General features: G+C 38.7%; 1 protein-coding gene across 6 annotated transcripts in view; it reads left to right on the forward strand.

Moving 5' to 3' along the window:
* The window catches only part of GPLD1 (glycosylphosphatidylinositol specific phospholipase D1), a 57,087-nt gene continuing 35,089 nt past the window's right edge, over nucleotides 299–22,296 (forward strand). For 3 of the 6 annotated variants that reach the window (XR_001919418.1, XM_018061655.1, XM_018061656.1), the window contains exons 1-8: nucleotides 302–520; nucleotides 993–1,075; nucleotides 3,566–3,621; nucleotides 13,767–13,845; nucleotides 15,553–15,650; nucleotides 16,130–16,240; nucleotides 17,259–17,307; nucleotides 18,171–18,225. Coding sequence is in view for 4 of the 6 variants with exons in the window: in XM_018061655.1 (XP_017917144.1) it covers nucleotides 483–520; nucleotides 993–1,075; nucleotides 3,566–3,621; nucleotides 13,767–13,845; nucleotides 15,553–15,650; nucleotides 16,130–16,240; nucleotides 17,259–17,307; nucleotides 18,171–18,225 (569 nt within the window). In the remaining 2 variants the exon portion in view is untranslated. Of the gene's footprint in view, nucleotides 521–804; nucleotides 1,076–3,565; nucleotides 3,622–13,766; nucleotides 13,846–15,552; nucleotides 15,651–16,129; nucleotides 16,241–17,258; nucleotides 17,308–18,170; nucleotides 18,226–22,296 lie in introns of those variants that run through there. The other 3 variants (XR_001919419.1, XM_018061657.1, XM_018061658.1) reach the window with 3 other exon arrangements.

Raw genomic sequence — 22,296 nt, forward strand, 5'->3', positions numbered from 1 at the left:
CTGAGAATGAACGCTGTGTCCTCCCCCTCTTTCAAAATCAACTTTCCTGCTTCTAATGTTATGCGTCATTCGAGCTTTAAGATCACCACCATTTCTACAAAGAGTTACACCTAAGTTCTCCCACGGATTAAGTGCAATAGATTGCATACTTATATGTCAGGTGTATTCTGAACCTCTCATTTTCTGAATCCTTCTTTCTTGGTCCAAAATCTGTCTCTCCCCACTCACACTCCCCTCTCCCCTGCTGAAAGTGTTATCAGCATCTTTGCTTGCAGGAATCTGACCAGGCAGCAGGTTCTGGATAAGCACTATAAAAACAGCCGGGGAGAAAGAGACCAGGAGTAGCTGTTGTTGTGTAATCCCATACAAGTGTCATTATCTGTTGCCAAATACTGCAAGAGAAGCTGGTTCCAACTGATCATCATAAAAGCTTTCCCAGCACTTGTGGCTGCAGAGGCCGAGGAAGCAGGGCAACCAGATGTATGCGTGGAAAGATGCAAGAGAAATCGACTCTTGTGAGGTGAGGTGGTCCAATATATGGATTATCAATACAATCAATATCTTTTAAAGATAAATGTTATCAATATCTCTTTTAAAAAAAAAAGAAAGCAAAGAATATTTGGAGACAACTTTGCTTGCATCTCCATCCAAATGTCATATTAAAAAGAAATCTAGGAGAAACCAGAGTCAGATGATGGGAATGCTCCTACCGGGAGGCACTGAGATTTCAATTTATCCCTTTTTTTTTTTTTTTCTTTCCTCTCCCAGGTGGAGTTTGTTTGCTGTCCTGGTGAAGTTAAACAGTAGTTAAACAGTTGACTTCACTGGGAAATGATATTATTTTGAAATGAGGCAGAGTTTCTCGTGTCAGTGACCTGGTTAGAGGGAGAGCAGCTGGTCTGGGCCAGGCTTCTAGACTCTGTGCTGCCACAGCTCTGAGCATTGCTCGTCACCATAGGAGCGGGGAGTAATGAGAGCATGTCCGCTTTCAGATTCTGGTCAGGACCGCTGATGCTGCTGGGCTTCCTCTGCCCTCGAAGTTCACCATGTGGCATTTCGACACACATAGAAATAGGTAAGTGGCAGCCTCTTGTCACGGTATGAAGGACAGTGTATCTGTCAGAAACATTAAGGAGGGGATTTAAAATCTATCCCACATGTTAACAACAAGTTCCCCTGCTGCCCTGAGCCATGTGGCAGAGAAAGGGAGAAAGCCCAGGCTGGAGTCGTCCAGGGTTGGGGACTGACTTTCGGAGTGAAGTCCATGGAGAAGCAGGAAGGTGCTTTGAACACTGGGTCTCGGGCTGTTTCTCTGCAGGGGGAAATAGGAACTGGATAAACTTGGGTAGGGGGTGGGGGGCATCCCATGAAGCAGAAGAACTGATAGAAGGGGAGAAGGGAAAAATGGGGGTAGTATGGTAGGAGTAGAGGAATCTATTTTTGTTTTTACATTTCCAAGTATACGTGAAGGACCACATATAGCCACGGGACTGGGTCCCCTGAGTCAAACGGCTTTAAAGATGGTTGGGTTCAGGGAGAGCAAGGAAGCGGGGGAATTTGAATAATCCCAGGTATTAGAGATGCCTAGAATGATGGCAGGATTTGGGGAGCCCAGGGATATAATAAGCCGATGCCTATGAGCTCAGGGCAAAGGCTGAGTGATCTGGTAAAGGTAGATGGTAGCACAAAAGGTTGGTTCTTGGATGAAATGTATTCGTAATGTTTTTTCACTCTTCAGATGAAAGCAGTAACACTGTTTTAGTTATGCTACCTCTAGAAGGTTCAAAGCAGAACAAGAGTATGAATGAAAAATGAAAATTTGGAAAGGGGGCAGGGAGGCTTAAGAGGGAGGGGATATATGCATATTTATGAGTGACTCACATTGTTGTACAGCAGAAACGAACGCAACATTGTAAACAACTATCCCCCAATTTAAAAAAAATATGAAAATTTATCAGTGCAAAACAATATTGAGCTCTGCTGGGCAGGAACTATATGATCACAGAATTATGATTTGATGGAATACTAGAGGTCACTAGGTACAGTTCCTTTATTTTACAACAGAGGAAATTGATCGTAGAGAGTTTTCACAGCTAACTCGTTAGTAACCTAGTCTAGAATTACATATCCTAACAGTTGGTCCAGTGTTCTTTCATGAAACATCTATGCTAAAATGTTAGAGTCATTTAACATCTAAAATGTTAGATGTTAGAGTCAGGAGGCAGTGAAAAAGGGAATCAGGCGTAGGTTTTAATACCAGCTCTGCTATAAACTACGTCAGTGACTCTGGGCAACTCACTTTCTCTTTTGCAAAATGAGGGGGCTGAATTTCTTAATGAATTCTAAATTATCTTGCACATCTAAGTTCTGTGAAACTGAAATTGCTAAAAACTCTAGCAGTGGGCCAAAGAGGAACAAATATAAGTGAGGATATTCAACTTTTTAATCTTTAGAGTTTAAAAATTAGCAAGACAGATGAAATTTCAAAATTTTTAAAATTCAGATAATTGCTTGCCTTTCTTCAGTAGGTGCCAAACAAGGGTCCTAATAATTAATATGTTAATATAAATATAACATGTTTATGTGGACATAATTGAAGGCAATTCCAAATCTGCACAGATTGTGAGGATTCTTATACGAAGAGATTAAAACTTTGATAATTATTTGCCAGTAACTTACTTGATTTCATAAATATCTTGGTTCTTGTTTTCACTTCTTATATAAGGCCTGTGTGGATGGTTGACATTTGTGTGAGTTAATTAGAATTGGCCTCCTTCATTGGTTTCAGTCTGTAAACCTCTATAATCCTATATACCTGTTATTTCTGTCTGCTACGACTTTGTCTCTTTATGATATAAATGCTTATAATATGGTAGTGGCTAGATTTTTGTGGATATGACTTCCAATAAAAATAAGGTGTCACTCTCTCTTCACAAGGAGTGTTCCTGTTATTGATACTGAGAAGATTGAGGGTGTGGGTGTGCATATCTTATGGGTGTGGGTGTGTGGGTGGAGCACGTGGCTTTTTGAGACTTTTTTCCTCCTTCTAAGGTAGTCCAATGATGAGAAAACATTTGTAGGTCATTGATTCAGTCCATGGTTTACACCCTGTATTGTACAGATAAACTTGGTTTGTCTACCCCAGTGGGTTGTTGAAGCAAAATATAACTTCTGTTTGAGTTTTTGACATGTGTCAATCATTAGCACATCACTTAGCCTTTTTCTTTTTTGTGTGTGATTCTCTCACCAAACCTATAAGGTAGATGTTATTTACTTAATTTTACATAGCAGGGAACTGAAGCCTAGAGAGGTAATGTAACTTAGCCAAGGTCGTAAGAGCTAGCTAAGCAGAAACTGTAAGTTTGATTTGTATCATAACAATATAAATATTGTTTGAATCGAACTATTGGCTAATGAAAATTACTAGTACAAACTAAATTTTCAAGTCCCACTTCCTTGACAGTTACAAGCACAGAATTATATCTTTTCCTTTTAAAATGATCTTCAGGCAGTTCTGTTTTCAGTTATACTTGGATTTAATTCATTTATATACTCATTCTTTCAGGACACAGAGCTCTGGAGTTTCTCCACCTTCAGGATGGGAGTATTAACTACAAAGAGGTAAGAAGTTTGATTTTTTTTCTTTTATTCCTTGGACATTAGCTTCACTCTCATAGGTGACAAAAGTCCTAACAGATACTGAAATATCTGGTTTCAATTAAAAAGATGAGTCCTTTTTATGTCTTTATAAAATATGAATATTTGGGGTTAAAATATATATCTCCTTTAGCACTACTCGAATATATATAATAATGAAATATTTTATATAAATTATAGTTTGAAAAACATTTGAAAACAGTGTTTGAGAGAATTTCTTAAAATGGTACACCTTATTTCTTTTTGTAAAGAAAAGTTATATGTAAGCCACTTTTTCCCACTTCTTATCTCTCTGTGTTATGTAAAAATTGCATCATCATGGGAAGAAGTATTTATTGAGAAGTATGCTTTGAGATTAAGACTTTTCTGCCTACTGTATTCTTGGTACAACTAGCTGATGACTTACCTTTATCCATCTTCAAATTAGTTGAAACCATTCTGGCACTATACACTCTTTCTAATTCTATAGCTAAATAAAACTGCGTGACAAAGATGATTCTTAAATATTACCTTTGAGAAGAGTGGTTAAATCCTCTATGCCTTCAGAATTGGATCAAATTATTTACCAGTGAGTGTTGGTAATCCAGTATGGAAAGAAGGATGATACAATAACTGAAATCTAGTATTGTTCATAAACTGCTTTTAGTCATTAGTTTCAACTTCCTTATTCACCAATTTAACAAGCCCTCTAGGGGAAAAAACAGTGTTTATATTTGTTGTCTTCATTGACCCTTGTAGAAAGTTGGTAGGAAAGAAGAGAAGCAAGAATCTGCCTGATTCATGGTGTGAACAATCAATCCTGAGTGATCCCAGGGTGATTTTCTAGTAGAGGTATTCAAGCTTGCATCACTAACTTAAACATGTGAAATGGACACACATCCTTCCCCTCAGCACTGGTCCTAATCTGTACACTGATGTCGTCACTGGGAATGGCTTGAGTGCCCTGAGAACGCACATCTCCCCCTTTTAACTCATGAAGGCAGGGGTTATGTTAGCTTTTCTCACATTAGCAGAAAACCTCTTTTCAAAGATTGAAGATCTGTTTTATAACTTTGTATGTGGGGTCTTTGGAGTTTCTCTTTCTGTGTACTAAAACCTGCTCTCTGGTGAGTGCTGGACTCATTGGTCCAGTTTGGTGAAAGGATTCAGAGGGAGGCTACCCCAAGGATGCTAGACGGACCCCACTGGCTGGCGGTGCTCAGCAAGCCCTGCACATTTAGGGTGGATTCTGCTGGTTCTGGGATTATCTTGCTGATCCATCCTGAGGTGACTGCATTTGTAATCACTTTAGTTTACCGTGGCTTCCCTAATAGCTCAGTTGGTAAAGAATCTACCTGCAATGCAGGAGACTGTGGTTCAATTTCTGGGTCGGGAAGATCCCCTAGAGAAGGGATAGGCTACCCACTCCCGTATTCTTGGGCTTCCCTTGTGGCTCAGCTGATAAAGAATCCTCTCGCAGTGAGGGAGACCTGGGTCCGATCCCTGGGTTGGGAAGATCCCCTGGAGAAGGGAAAGGCTACCCACTCCAGTATTAAGAAAGTGAAAGTTGCTCAATTGTGTCCGACTCTTTGCCACCCCATGAACTATACAGTCCATGGAATTCTCCAGGCCAGAATACTGGAGTGGGTAGCCTTTCCTGTCTCCAGGGTATCTTCCCAACCCAGGCCTGGAGAATTCCATGGACTATATAGTCCATGGGGTTGCAAAGAGTTAGACACGACTGAGCGTCTTTCACTTCTAACTTACCATAATCAAGTTAATAAGAGACTAACGCATAAAGCTGAGAAAATCCGTTTATAAGAACTGTAAGAACCAAACGTATCTCACATTGGTGGTAATTTTGTTGTTCAGTCGCTAAGTCATGTCTGACTCTTTATGACCCCATGGACTGCAGTGGGCTTCCCTGTCCTTCCCAATCTCCCAGAGTTTGGTGGTCATTATTGCCCTGATTTTAGTCCTTCTACAAGAATAAATAGATAAATATATAATAATTTATTAGATAAATAAATAAATGTGGTGTATTAACCAGGAAATCAGAACAATGGTGTTTGGTTGGTTGCTGTCTTTTCTTTGCTCTGGCTCCTCCCTCTCTGCCCGTAGAATAGGTTTGGTCGTTTCTGATCATAGAACTAATAGAAACTAATAGTAAAAAAATTTTAAAGTTACATTATTTTGTAAACTTGCCTTTTCGTCATTTACTGTATCAGAAACATCATATATTTGTTCATGTCCATATCAGTAGAAGTCTTTAGAATAATTTTTAACAATTATGTAATTCTCTGTACCAAAATTTATTTAACCAGTTCCCTATGTTAACTTTTTATTTTGAAATAATTTAAAACTGATAGAGAAGTTGAAAAAAATTAGACAAATTCTTTCTGTATGACTTTTACCTAATTCACCCAATTGTTGATAACTTATCCTATTTGCCTTCTGAGCCGATGTATGCATATGATTTTCTCCTGAGCCTTTTGAGAGCTAACTGCTGACGTGGTTGTCATCACCCTTCAATGCACTCTTGTGTACATTAATTCCCTGTATTCTCAGGGGATATGTCCCAAGACCCTCAGTGGATGCCTGCAACTGTGGACGGTTCAGTTCAGTTGGGTCGCTCAGTCTTGTCTGACTCTTTGCGACCCCATGGATCACAGCACGCCAGGCCTCCCTGTCCATCACCAACTCCCAGAGTTTACCCAAACTCATGTCCATTGAGTCGGTGATGCCATCCAACTATCTCATCCTCGGTCATCCCCTTCTCCTCCTGCCCTCAATCTTTCCCAGCATCAGGGTCTTTTCGAATGAGTCAGCTCTTCACATCTGGTGACCAAAGTACTGGAGTTTCAGTTTCAGCATCCGTCCTTCCAATGAATATTCAGGACTGATCTCCTTTAAGATGGACTGGTTGGATCTCCTTGAAGTCCAAGGGACTCTCAAGCATCTTCTTCAGCACCACAGTTCAAAAGCATCAATTCTTTGGCGCTCAGCTTTCTTTATAGTCCAACTCTCACATCCATACATGACTACTGGAAAAGTACTGGAAAAGTACCTCATATATACTGTATTTTCCTACACATATGTACACATTTATGATAAAGCTTAACTTATGAATTAGGCACAGTAAGAAACAACAGTGACTAAAAATAGGACAATTATAACAATATATGTAATAAATATTATGTAACTATGGTCTTCCTATCAAAATAATTTACTGAACAAATTTATTGTCTTTTCCATTTTATCTAAGCACTTAATTGCAGTTTGAGGCGCTGCAGCAATACTAGCACAAATTTCCTTTTCCTTCACAATTTCACAGCTAGAATATTTCTTTCCTTATTAAGTCTACAGCATTCACCTTTTCACTTAGAGAAATTCCTTTACGGCTTCTCTTTGGTATGTCCAAATTGCCAGCACCACTCCTCTTGTGCTTTGGGGCCGTTACTGAGTAAGGTAAGATCTACTCGAACACAAGCACTGTACTACCTAGATTGCGGGTCTGATGATGGAGACTAACAGGCAGGATATAGTGGACAAAGGGATGCTTGATAGAGCAGGATGGTGCGAGCTTTCATCATCATTCTCAGAATGGTGGCCCGTTTAAAAATTAGGAATTGCTTATTTCTGGAATTTTCCATCTGAGATGATCTATTTTTGGCTGTGCTGAGTCTTCACTGCTGGGCATGGGCTTTCTCTACCTGTGAGGAATGGGGGCCACTCTCTTGGGGCGCACAGGCTTCTCACTGCAGTGGCTTTCCTTGTTGTGGGGCATGGGTTCTAAGCTCATGGGCTTCCCTAGTTGTGGCACGTGGGCTCAGCAGTTGCGGCTCACAGAGAGCTGGCTCAGCAGTTGTGGCTCACAGGCTTAGTTGCTCCGAGGCATGTGGGATCTTCCTGGACCAGGGATCAAACGGGGTGTCCTCTACTTTGCAAGACATATTCTTAACCACTGGACCACCAGGAGAGCCCCATTGAATATTTTTGAACTTGGGTAACTAAACCAAGAAAAGCAAAACCATGGTTAAGGAGGGACTATATTTCCTAAAAACAAGGACTATATATATATGTGTGTGTGTGCATATACACATACTACTATATACATCTATATAACTACAGTATGATAATAATGACAATCAGGAAATCAACACAGAGATAATACTATTGCCCAGTCCCAGGCTCTTACAGATTTCAACAGTTGACTCAACATACTTCATAGTTCCAGGACTAATACAGAAGCATGTGTTTACTTGTCAGTTCCCTCTGAGCTTCTCTAACCTGGAACAGTTCCTTAGGCCTACCTTCTCTTTATTGTCCTCAATAGTTTGAAAAAGTAAAACCCAGGAACCCTGTAGAACGCACCTTCATTTGGTTTTGTTTGATGTTTCCTCACGATTAGATTCTCCTGCAGGTTAGCTTTGGGCAGAAATACTGTCACCGTTGAAGTGACGCTGTACTCTTCTCATTGTGTTTTACCAAAAGGCCCTTAATGTCAACTGGAACCATTTCTGGTGATGTTAACTTTTATTTCAGCTTTTATCTTCAGATAAAATGGAAAAGACAATAAATTTGTTCAGTAAATTATTTTGATAGGAAGACCATAGTTACATAATATTTATTACATATATTGTTATAATTGTCCTATTTCTAGTCACTGTTGTTTCTTACTGTGCCTAATTCATAAGTTAAGCTTTATCATAAGTGTGTACATATGTGTAGGAAAACACAGTATTTTTCATTCAGTTCTTTATGTCTTCTATTTGAAAGAACTTTTTTCTTCTTTTTTTTTTTGTTTCAGATGTGTTTGCAATTGTTCACTGAAGCATTTTTCTGAGGGTTGCTATAAAATATTTGTCAGATAATTCAGAAATTCCTGCCGTCTCTTTGTGGGCATCTGATGATTGTCTTCTTTCCTTCCTTTTGACATCTTACTAGTTCTTGGTATGATGAGTGATCTTTGATTGTAGCCTGGACATTTTAGGTATTAGGTTATGAGACTCTGGCTCTTCTTTAAACTTCCTGTTCTAGTTGTCTTCTGATACCACTCAGGTAGTAGAAGGGGTCAGAGGACACTCCTTCCTAACTGCCAGTGGGGGTTAGAATTCAAGGTTCCTCACTGGGCCTCTCTTGATGCCTCCCTGGCCAGGATGGGTAGGAGTACCTAATGGCTGCTCCTCACCACGGTCTTTACTGATGTCAGAAGGCAGAGGTGGCCTCTTACCTGAGTGGAGGTGGGTGTCCTGATCTCCCCTGGGCCTCTTCTTATACTGACCCCCTCCCCACAGCAGGGAAGGGGAGAGATCCCTTGTTCCAGTTAGGATTGGATGTCCAGACTCTCCTCATGGTCTCACTGATACCACAGGGTAGGGGACAGGATGGCAGGGATGAAAGTCCTGGCTCCCTCCTTAGCCCTCTCTGATACCCCTGCAGTGGGAGAGCCGGGGCACCTCATCGCAGTCTGGGGAGGGGGCAAGCCTAGGCTCCCCGCAAGACCCTAGCTAGTGGTGAGGAAGTACGGGGCCATGTTTTTTCCTTTGGTGTTTGTCTAGAGCAGAGAAGTTACAGTGCAGAAGTTCTGTCTTGCTAGGCTGTCCCATGCCTGGTTTTGTGGCCTGAGAGTTTCAGGCTTTTGTTTTGTCTATACGCATTGGAGTTTCTAGGCAGCTGGCTTTTCCAATATCCAGTTTGGACTATATGAAGCAAAAAGGAAATCCACAGAACTCACCACAGTGTTACTCTTCAGCTGCTATTCAATGTGTGTACTTTTATCCACCTTTGAGTCATAAGTTATATTCTTTTCATAGACAGTGTCCAGGGTTTCAGCTGTGTTTAGCAAAAAGAACAAGGATAAGTACACCCACTCTATCTTCCTGGAAGCAGAAGTCCTATTGCTATTAATGATAATTTTGGTTAAGATGGTGTCTGCCACATTTTACATTGGAAAGTTAATAAATATTTTTTACTTTTTAAAATAGTAACTATTTTGTAGGGAGATATATTAAGGTAATGCAAATATTCTGTTTCTCATTAAACTTTTTAGCATCCATTGATTCTAAACATCCATTGACGTTTGCCAAATATTTATCTGAGTCTGTCATTCCTTGTACATTTATAAATTTGGATTCTGCTATAAGGTAAAGCCTCTTCTTCCCCATTTTTCTATCTCTTTCTATTATATATTCATGGATTCCTATTTTATCAGTGGTTTATATCACATTGTGTGCAGTGCTTAGTCACCCAGTCGTGTCTGACTCTTTGTGATCCCAAGGACTGTAGCCCGCCAGGCTCCTCTGTCCATGGGATTCTCCAGGCAAGAATACTGGAGTGGGTTGCCGTGCCCTCCTCCAGGGGATCTTCCCAACCCAGAGATCAAACCCAGGTCTCCCACATGGCAGGCAGATTCTTTACCATCTGAGCCACCAGGGAAGCCCTATATCACATTACAAATATTATTTATCTTGATGCTCAAATTGTCCCAGAATTCATTTCAAGTTGGCTTTTGTGTCTGTTTCAAACCCTGAATTCACATGAAAACATCCCCAATTCCAATCCATCAGCACAGCATCTAATCTAATCTTCTCCAGGTTCCTATCTGTAACTCCTTTCTGCAACAGTGAGAAACCTGACCTCCATTATCCTTAATACAAGTTCTGGTTCTGACATGCTTGATCTCCTTGTAGGTAATCCAAGGAGCAAGTCCCTTTAGCCCTGGTACTGCTAGTCGAATCCCCTTGGCCCAGAAACAAATGAAAAATGAAAACAAAACAGGGAAGACATATGGGACTGAGAGAGGATCAATATCCTTAACTGTTCCTGTAGTTCATTGAAATTTCTTTATCTTCAGCTTTGGAAACAGATTCACTTTTAGAAGTCTGTTCTTATTATTTTTTTCATTTTTGCCAATATGTGGAAATGGTATTTTGTTATAGGTTATACTGACAAATAGTTGATTTATTATCAATGAGGTTAAATTTATTTTCAAGTGTTTACTGACTGTTTCTATTGCTACTTCCATGAATTGCCGGTGTCTTTGCTAATTTTTCTATTAGGATATTAATCTTGATGTAAAGAATGACTTTTTGTTTTACTAAAGATAGCATCTTACCATGTGTCAAATGATTCTTGTAGTTATTTATTTTTCTCTTAAATTTGTTTCTGGTTCTTTTTACCATGCACAGCATTAACATTTTTGTGTAGTTAAGTGCATCAATCTTTTCTTTCATGGTTTCTGCCTGTATGTTTTGCTTAGAAATGTCATTCCCATTCTGAGATTATACAATTATTCACTTAAAACGTGTCTTGTTATTTTCATGGCTCTGATTTTGACATTTAACTCTCTAACTCATCTTGTACTTAATTTTTGCATAAAGCATGATAGGGATCCAGTGACCTGTTACTGAAAATGTCCATTTCAAGTCAGTGTCACATAGGTTAAGTATGGATTCCCTGCAAGAATGGAGTGTTCATTGCAGTGGGGTTGTGCCAACAGAGTTGTCAATTACTCCATCCTTTATTCAGCTCTATCATGCATTAAGTTATTGTGGTTGAATTTATTTCTTTACTCTTTATTCTGTTTCATTGATCTGTGTCTTTTGGTGCATTTTTATATCTGAAGGACATATCCTCCTTCTGTACTCTTTTCCCCCTGGCAGTTTCCTGATTTTTTTTTCTGACACATTTTCTTAAAATTTGTTTTTAACTGGAGTTTAATTGCTTTACAATGTTGTTCATTTCCACTATACAACAGCATGAATCAGCTATATGTATACGTGTATCCTGTCCTCTTGAGCTTCCCTCCCACCTGACACCTTTACTTTTTAAAATTTGCTTTAGAATTATTTAAAATTTGCTTTAGCATTATTTTTCCCTGTTAAATAACACTGTCTCACCAGGAGATGCAGATTCAACAAGTCTTAATACATATAAAGTGACCATTACAGTGGCTGCTAAGAAAAATATTCAGCAAAGTTAATTATTACTTTTAGGTGGTAAAAGTCCAACTCCAACTGTTTTTAGAAAAAAGACTTTTTTCATGTAAGGGTTCATGTAACTGATAAGCCTGGGGCAGAGCTGGACTAAGCGGTCTAAGTGGTACTCTCTCTCCTAGACACTGGAAGACACTGGCCATCCAGAACTCAGTTTCTAAGTTTAAAATCCCTGGAGAGTTGAAGACTTCCTGGCAGTCCAGTGGTTAAGAATCTGCGCTGTCACTGCAGGGGGCACAGGTTCAATGATCCTTGGGGAACTAAGATCCCAGTTACCTGCAAGGTGTGGCCAAAAATAAATAAATAAAATAAGATGGAGAAAGAGCATCAGCTTAAAACAAACAAAACCCTGAAGAGAAGAAAGCATCTTCTTTCTTCTCCGCACAGCTCTAGCTGAAAAGTCTTGGGGGATGTTCTAGCTGAAGTAGCTTTTGTCAAGCAAACGTCTCTGAGCCAAATACTGTAGTGGGCATGGATATGCCGCCCTTGTTCCCCTGTGGTCAGTCTGCCTCACCTGCTCAGTATGGAAGTGGTTCTGTCTTTAGAAGACTGGGGATGAGACACTACTTGAAAAAGCAAAAACAAAAAGTAGGTGCTACTGTATTTCCTTCTGTCTCAAGTTCTTTGAGATACTTCTTTGTTGCTTCTCCATCTAGCCTATGTTATTAGTAAGTCCCTATTGAAAAATTAAAAAGTTAGATTGCCAGACTTTTCTCTTGTCCATTGGGCTAAAGTTCGTTTGCAGATAGTGGAGGGGTTTCCACAAGAGGAAACTCCTCTTATGCGGAGAGGGGTACAAGACCACGTATTAGGGGATTCAGTGCTGAGAAACTGTGAGAAATGGAGGAGCAGACTCTAAGCTGAGTATCCGGAAAGGACTCCCAGAACAACACACAGAACTGGCCTGCCAGAGCCACTAAGCAGTCAAACGAACACTGTTCCATTCACAAGCTCCATGTCCAACTGTCTCCTATGTGGTTTGGAAAGTAAGAAGCTGCCATCTTGACTGTTGGCTCCGGAACCTCATCACCTCAGCCACGTTCCTTAGTAGCAAAATAGATGCCCTCTACTCTGCCTGTGATCACCTGGGCCCCCTCTACTTCTGCTGCAGAAAGGCCACTTCCATGCTGGCTGGGAACAAACAAGGGAGAAGTGGCCCTTCAGTAGCAGCTGGGGAATGTAGTCTTCATTTTCTAGGCCCTAGCACTCATCTGGGTGTAGCCATAAGGGAGTTGGAATGGGATGGAGTGAGCCAGGCCACTAAGGAAGAATGCTGGGAAGAAAACCTCTACCACCAACTTATTCATCATTTTGGAAATGGGAAAGGGTATTTTTGTAACCCTCCAAAAGGTTATAATCTTACCCTTTAATCTATAAAGGGTATCATCTTACTCTAAAGCACAGGTAGCAACTATAAACATATGCACACACACAGATATGAACTAATATATGTATATGTGTATGTATATATACACACGTGTGTTGGGGGGGCGGTGGTGGTAGTCGCCCAGTCACGTCTGACTCTCTGTGACCCCATGGACTGTAGCTCACCAGACTCCTCTATCCATGGGATTCTCCAGGCAACAATACTGGAGTGGGTTACCATTTCCTTCTCTAGAGGATCTTTCTGACCCAGGGATCAAACTTGAGTCTCCTGCACTGGCAAGTGGGTGGCTAGTGGCAAGCACCCCTAGCGCCACCTGGAAAGCCCCAGTAAACATGTATGTATACATGTCTGTATTTTTCTCATTTTACTGGTTGTCACTAGGTCATCAAAAAACTTACCACATACCAGTTCTGGGTCAGTGAAATAGTCCTGGAGAAATCTTTTTCTTCTGGGTGGACAGAAAAAAAGCAAAAGATTTCATTTAAATAGGTGATTTTTTTTTTTTACTGCTACTTGATCAGCTCGTTTGGTTTTGGTAGGAAAGAACCTGAAATCACATTTGGTAGGGTGCTGTTTGAATTATATTGATACAAGAGTGAGTGAGTTATGCCTGCCTGCCTGCCTTCACTTCTTCCTTCCATCACTTCTCCCCTACCATCACATCATTCTAACTTCCCACACCTGGGCCTGCTTTTCCCAAGCTGTTGACTCTTACCCTCTAACCTCTGTATTTTCCTGCTCCCCAGCTGTTACTTAGGCACCGGGATGCGTATCAAGCTGGATCCGTGTTTCCTGACTCATTTTACCCTAGCATTTGTGAGAGAGGTAAGATGAAGACTTACAGACCAGATGATGTTGCTTTTCCTTGGTTGATAGGAACAGCTCAGACTCAAACAAATATCAAACAACACATTATATTTTCCGCTGTTGTTGATCAATGACTTAGTTCGGTTGTGTTTTCCATTTAACCGAAACTTCCTTGCTCAAGGGTAGAAATTCTGAAAGCTTTATTCTAAGCACTCTGAATTACTCTCCTGCTTCGTGGCAGAAGAGAGAATATTTTGAAGGAAATCAAAATGTTCGAGTTTTTATTCCTTGAATGTTATCTGTTAGTGTGTGACCTTGAAAAAGCCCCTTCCATGCTGAGTCTCAGTTTCCATGTCTGCAACATAGTCACATCTAAATTAGTTACTATTTAATAGTAATAATTAACGCATGCCTGGCTGCTATACTGAATTGCTGTTGGCATTAACGTATGTTATTTTGTCAAGTGTTATGCAAACTCAAGATAATATTAAGTTAAATGTGCTTCAGTTATACTTTAAACAAAGGTTGTTAGGCGGTTTTTAGTTTAATAATGATCTCAAAAATTTGACTTGAGGGATCTGAACTCTGGGATTTTGCTTTTCATTGCTTCTATGGCATGTGACACTCCACGAAGAATCTGGCACTTGAAGGCTTAGAATAGATGTCCGTTCCTGTTTTTATTCACTCACCTCTCCTGTGGGAATAAAGAGGCATATAGCACACCCCATTTAAAAATATTATAAATTCAAATACTTGAAAGCTGTTGGAATATCTGCTTTTTTTCTTTTGTGCTGTTAGGGAGGCTGACTGTGATGGAAAAGAAGATTAAAAAAAAACACACACCCAAATTAAAAAAAAAAAAGGAACAGCCTATTTCTTTAGCTTTAGGGTACAGAACTTAGCACTTTCAGCTTCTCTTGCAGCCCAACTATTTCTAGATGCTATGAGGAGTTAAGGCTCCTTTTTCTTTTGGCTGGCCGTTCTGTCCTAGAGGCTTCCTTTGAATATTGACTCAGAAAACTAACAGGCTTGGAGGGAAGGAGGAGGAACGCAGCCACACAGCAGGTGGTGGTAGAATATTTCATTGAGAATCTCCAACTTTTTTAAAAAATTGGGGTATAGTTGCTTTACAATGTTGTGTTGGTTTCTGTTGTACGTTGAAGTGAACCAGCTATTTGTATATATAGATCCCGGTTTTTGTATTTCCTTTCCGTTTAGGTTTCCATAAACACTGAGTAGAGTTCCTTGTGCTATACAGCAGGTTCTCATTAGTTATCTCTTTTGTGCATATTCGTGTCTGTATGTCAATCCCAATCTCACAGCTCATTCCCTGCTTCTCTCTTGGGACCCATATGTTTGTTCCCTACATCTCTGTCTCTATTTCTGCCTTGCAAACAGGTTCATCTGTACCATTTTTCTAGATTGCATGTTTATGTATTAATAAACAACGTTTTTCTCTGACTTGCTTTGTGTGATAGTCTTTAGGTCCATCCACATCTCTACTAATGACCCACTTTCATTCCTTTTTATGACTGAGTAATATTCCATTGTTCAAATAGATACAAGTACCCCCAGGGTTTGTTGAAGCACTATTTATATTAGCAAAGACATGGAAATAACCTCAGTGTCCACAGATGAATGGATGAACAAAGATGTGGTGTGTATGTACAAGAGAATCTCCAACCTTTCAAGAAGGAGCTCTGATGGTTGCCTCTGTTTTGTCAGGACAATTCCATGACGTGTCAGAGAGCACTCACTGGACTCCATTTCTTAACGCAAGTGTTCACTATATCCGGAAGAACTATCCTCTTCCCTGGGATGAGGTAGGCACAGCCTGTAACCCTAAAAGTACTCCTTTCCGGACTTGCCAAGTACTGTTGTTGCACCTGCATTAACTCCATTTCTAACCCCAACCCTTAATCCAGACTCTGAGGGCTACTCACCCTTCTGCCTCAATACCAAACACAGCATATGGGACATAGTAGATAGCTAATTAACAGTTGAACAAATGATTTTTCAAATCTTCAGTTTTATTTTCAATAAACAATGTTGTTAAAATTTGGGGCATGTCACGTGGTCATTTTGCTCGCCTAGTAAATAAATCTGAAAGCAGTTTCAAGGCACTCAGAAACATTTCCAAAAAAGTCCTTTGTGGTTCGGGGGTAACTACAATATACCTATCTCAGATGTTTTGTTAAGTCTCAGTAATGGAAATGAATTCATATTTGTTAACCCTTTTAATAAGATTGTTATAAAGTAACTACCTTCCCCCACCCCCAACTCTAATTTGCTTGTTTGGCAGGACACAGAGAAATTGGTAGCTTTCTTGTTTGGAATTACGTCTCACATGGTGGCTGATGTCAACTGGCATAGCCTGGGTATCGAACAAGGATTCCTTAGGACGATGGCTGCTGTGAGTATATAGCTTCAGGTTAATGACTTTGTGGGAATGATATTGTCCTATCCAAGATTCAAAACTGACTCCTTTAGGATAGTTAGGGACTTTGGAAAGGGTATGTACACACTGCTATATTTAAAATGGATAATCAACAATGTTATGTGCCAGTCTGGATGGGAGAGGGGTTTAGGGGAGAATGGATACATGTATATGTATGACAGAGTCCCCTTGCTGTTCACCTGAAACTCCCACAACATTGTTAATCAGCTATACCCCAATACAAAATGTTTTCAGTGCTAAAAAAATGAAATTTAAAAAAATGTATTAAAAAAACCTATTTTAGGAAAAGAAAAACTTAGGTTATTCAGATTCATATGGAAATAAGACTCTTTGCCCAATGCAGTATTCATTTAGATTTCCATCTCTTCTTGTTCATTGCTCTTACGCATTTGCTACCCTGGGTAAATTCATCCACGTGGGCAGATTGACTAATGTGCCCTGAAAACAGCCATAGATGTCATGTTCTGTTTAGTCACAACAATATTTGAGGCATTTTATGTTTTATTCAAGTTGTGCATCTTAACAGTAGAGGTATAAACCCCTACTTTCTGGTTCTATTTAAAAGTAAGTCAGCATGCTTTTGGTTTTTTTTTTCCTTTTTTCTTTTCTGTATGAAGATGCCATATCCCCACTAGAAATTGTGACCTTGCCTGATGAAACTCCCCTCTGGTTATTCACTGATGTTAATACTATCCTGTAAAAAATTTACACTTGCACTTGGAGACTGTTAGAGACAAATGTTTGCAGCAGCTTTATCTGTTAAGACATGAAGCATGCAACTCAGCTGCCAGTATCATTTTTTAAACAAATAATAAAATTAAATGTTTCTTTGAAAAGTGAGTCCAGTCACTACTACGCGTCCTCAGCAGTCATTGGGTTAGGTTATCATCTCCCCACGCCTCACTTCATTGCGGCGTAGGAGTGTGGGCTTCAGTTTGTGATATATACTAGGTGGTTCTCTTTTTTCCTTCAGATTGATTTTCACAACTCCTATTCCGAGGCACATCCGGCTGGTGATTTCGGTACTATTTACATTTGCCCGAGTTTCTTTCGTGGTAGCTATATTTCACGTGTAGTCACTATTGTATCCTATGTATGTATGCTTTTAGTTTCTTGCCACTAGCTTTCTATTTTAACATTGCAATTGTTTAGAGTACAGGAATTCTTCATTTAATATAGAGATGCACATATGCAAAGATTATAAATATATATATGTGTATATGTGTATATGTATCTATATGTATATATAATATTATATATGTATTTTGTAAAAACCAAACAAAAAAATGGGGATTTCCCTGGTGGTTCAGTGGTTAAGAAGTCTCTGCGCTTCCACTGCAGGGGGCTCATGTTCAATCCCTGGTCAGGGAAATCCACTTGCCTTAAGGTGGAGCCAAAAAAGGAACAAAGCAACCAAAAAAACACCATTATATTTTATCATTGACTTGTGCCACTATTTTAAAAAAGCATTACTTTAAAAATCAGATTTAAATTTCCTAGTGTCTCCTGATACTTTAGCTTTAAATGGATAAACTCCATCTTTTTCTATATTTAATTACCTTTAAATAGGCACAGTATCAGTGAGTAGAGTTTATTTAAATAGAAGAATCTTTATGGTCCATCTTAAAGCAGAAAACCTTTTGGTGAGGTTCTTTATATCAGTTTCTTTATTCTCTGAATTAATTCTCTTTCTTGATTTGTGTGTTTCACTAAGATTTTAAAAGATCATTTTTCTTAAAGAAGTGTTTATGCAACTAAAATAATGAACAGCAACCTATAACAGTGTGAAGAACTAATAAACAGGATTGTGCAAATTTATGTTCAAAGAAGCTTGCTATGTATTGTCATTAATTCTCCAAAAGCAAATATTTTTCTCATATCATAGGAGGAGATGTGTTGAGCCAGTTCGAGTTTAAATTTAATTACCTCTCACGGCACTGGTAAGAGCAATGTACATTTAAATATGTGATACCCAAGTGGCAGTTTGGAGCTTGACTCTTTTTTTCCTTAGAAAATAAAACTTGCAATGTAATAAGGAGCCTTCTACATTTGGACATGTTGAAAAGTATAACTAAAGATTAGACTAGTCTGAGTAGATTCTTTTAAAAAATCTGTGAATTATGCCAAACATAAAATTATGTATTTTTTATACATAAAAAATAAGATGATCCACACTGTATAGCTGCCAGCTCTGTTAAGAAGTAGACCATTGCTGGAATATAGAGGCTCCCTGCCTTTCTTCTGTCATATCACCTTTTCTCCCATTAGGTATAACCACAACCTTAGGTTTGCTTAATCACTTAGTCCTTTTCCCTTAGAGTTTTACTACAGGTAGCCATATCTATGGGCTCCCCAAGTGGTACCAGTGGTAAAGAACCAGCCTGTCAATGCAGGAGACATGAGAGACCTGGGGTTCGATCCCTGGGTTAGGAAGATCCCCTGGAGTAGGAAATGGCAACCCACTCCAGCATTCTTGCCTGGGAAATTCCAATAACAAAGGTGGGTGGCTGTCCCTGTGGTCGCAAAGAGTCAGATACAACTGAGCACATAAGCAGAGTCATATCTGTATGCAAAATATCATATGGGTTTTTACTTTAAATAGAATTCTACATCATGCATTTGGCTTAAAATTAAATTTTAAATTAGAATTTAATTTAAAAATGTTTCTTGTTTAAAATTATTTCCCTGACATTTAATCATATTGATATGTTCGACGATAGTTCATTGATTTTCACCACTGTATGGTCCTCCCGTGTGTAAATCTACCAGAATGACTTGATTCCAGTGTTGATGGATGTGTAGGTAGTGTTAAGTGTTTTTGCTTTATAAGTCATGTTGCTATGTGCATTTTTGTACATGCATTTTTGCACTAGAGGGGAATCTCTTTCAAGTAAATGGCACCAGAAGTGGAACTGTTGGGCCATAGGATTTAGGCACATTTAACCTAAATAAATAATCCCTGGCTGTCATTTAGAATGGTCTTCCCAACTTGTCCTTCCATCAGCTTTCTTGTCCCTCTTCTGCATTCTCTAATACTTGGTATTGTTCAGCTTTAAAATTTTTCTAACCTATTTGGTATAAAATGGTATCTCCTTAAAGTTTTAATTCGCATTTCCCAGGTTACTGTTATAATAAGGTTGAATATTCTTTCATATTTTATTGATTGTGTTTCATTTTAAGTGAGAAACTTGTTTGGTTTTTAGCCTATTTTTCTGTTGGGTTTTCCTTTTTATTTCTGAGTATTCTTGGTATATTCTGGGTTCTAATCTTTTGTCAGTTTATCAATTATGTGTTACAAATATCTTTTAATAGTTTGTGGCATGTCTTTTTACTTATGGTATATCTTGATAAATAGAATTTATGAATTTTAATGTAGTTGAATATATCAGTCTATTCCTTTGTAATTTGTACTTTTAACATCTTATTTTAGAAATCCTTTCCTACCTTGAGAGCATGAGGTTATTCTCCTACACAGCCTTCTAAATATTTTATAGTTTCATTTTCTTTCTTTTTGCTAATTTATTTTTTAAATTGTAGGATAATTGCTTTACAGTATTGTTGGTTTCTACCATATATCAGTATGAATCAGTCATAGGTGTACATATATCCCCTCCCTCTTGAATATCGCTCTCACCCCTTCCCACCCTTCTAGGTTGTCACAGTATAGTTTCATTTCTTAACTTTATATCTTTAATTTACCTGGAGTTAATTTTTTGTATATTCTGTGATAGAAATTTTATTTTTTTTCCTACAGGGATAACTGATTGTCTCAGAACCATTTATCAATAGTCTAATTTTATTCACTGATCTCTAATGTTCTCTCTGACATAAAATTCCAAGTGTATGTGGGTCAGTTTCTGGGCTTTCTATCATGTTCTATTGGTCTAACTGACTATTCCTGAGCCATACTGAGTTTTAAAACTAAGACAGCTTTAATGCATTTTGACATCTATCAGGGCTGATGTCCCAACCTGTCCTTTTTCTTCAAATGTACCTTGAAGGAATGTACTTTTCTTCAAATGTATACTCCTCACTTGATTCATGAAATCAGGTGAGGAGTATACCTTCCTTTGCTGTTTTCTGGAAGTTTGTGTAAGATTATAACTTTGATTTCTTGAATGTTTGGTAGAACTCATCTATAAAGCCAGATGTTTTAAAAAGTAGTGACTTTTGGTTTTAGGACTGTACTGGTTTTCAGTTTCTTCTTAAAGAGTTTTATTATTTTTCTAGGACTTTTCTTTTTATTTATTTATTTACTTTTTAACTTTATTTTACTTTACAATACTGTATTGGTTTTGCCATACATTGACATGAATCTACCACGGGGGTACATGAGTTCCATACATTTTGGCATAAGGGAGTTCATAATATCCTCATTTTTCCCCCCTCATTTTTCTTGTACTTCTGTTCGTTTGGTATCTATAATTGTTATTTATTATGCCTTCTCTTATATTTTCAAACAATTAATCATGGCTAATATTTTTCAGTTTTATTATTGAAAAAACTTGGCTTTATTGATCCTTTCTATTAATACTATATGTTTTTTTTCTCTTTTATTACTTTTTCTTATATTTATTTTTTTCCTTCTACTCTTTGGTTCCTGTGAACTTTGAGTCTTGACTTTAAGGTCTACCAAATGATTAATTTTTATCTATTAGCATTTATTTAATTATCTATTAATTTTTCATCTGTACTTGAAAAGAATGTTAATTCTCCAATTTGTGGTTTAACACTATATATATATATATATTAGCTCAAGCTTTTTAAATGTACTGCTCAAATCAGAAGATTCATAAGTTTTAAATAATATAATCTTACTACTTTTATCTGGACAGTCTCACAATTACTGAGAAATTCATTTAAAAACCTCCTTCTATGATGATGAAATTTTTCAGTTTCTCCTTGTAGTTAGGTCAAAGTTTTCTATACATGTACTTGAACATATGTTGTTAAGTATATTCACATTTTCAAATCTCATGTCTTTCTGATGAATCGAACTTTCTATCTGGTGGCTGTCTTTATATTTTACAATACTTGCTGCCTTCCAGTCCGATTTATCAGATATTACTGTTGGGTACACTGTTCTTGTTGTTTCTTCACATGTTTACTAAGCAGATGGGAGGTGAAGTGACTCTGTCCCTCAGTCTTAGTCTCTGAGTATGGAGGCAGGGAGGAATGCTTATGGAACAAAAAAGAACTAGAGCTGGGGGCCTGGCAAGTTGCCCATTCCCATCCCTGGTCCAGCTGCCTCAGAACTAAGGGAGACCCAGAACCAACAGGTCACTCTCAAGGCAGTTGAGGACAACTGGCCTTTGGATGCCCCAGGAAGAGGTGGCGGCAGCAGGGACCTGAGGTTCTCCACCGACTCTCCACACAGGGTGCTCTGCACTGGGTGAGATGCCCATTTCACATTACGCATCATCCAGGATCTGGTCTTCTTTCAGTTTTATTCAGTGGTGCTTGGATTCCTCAAGGCTTATGTTACAGTTGTATTTCTCCAGGGAAGGCTTGTCTTGCATTCTGCAGGCTACCTCAAGGCATCATTAACTGGGACCACATTTAAATGATATTCAACCCTAGAAGTTTTTCTTACTACGCAGATAGCATGAATGCAAGACCAAACATTTGTAGGGCTGGGTAGTGGTTACTGATTCTAGGGGCAAGATAGCTTTCCCTCTCTCTATCCATTTCCAAGATGAAGACAGAGGTTTCTTTGCTGTCTTTGTTAGTATGTTGGATTTATTTCTGGCTAATGTTCATGCAGAAGGTATAGTCTTTAATGAGGAGTTTCCTGTGAGAAATGGCCCACTTTGGGTGATTCCTATACTTTAGCTCTCGTCTCTTGTATGCCACACAACTATCCAAAAAAAAAAAAAAAGAAAGAAACCTCCTAGGTTCCCAGGTTTAGCAGATGTCTTCAGGGCAAAAACTGGCTTTCCCCCTCACTTACCTGCCAAAGTCTCCAGCTCCAACTTATTTTGGGCCATTGGAAAATTTCACTTTCTTGCTAA

The sequence above is a fragment of the Capra hircus genome, chromosome 18, assembly GCF_001704415.2.
Source record: "Capra hircus breed San Clemente chromosome 18, ASM170441v1, whole genome shotgun sequence".
NCBI lineage: Eukaryota > Metazoa > Chordata > Mammalia > Artiodactyla > Bovidae > Capra > Capra hircus.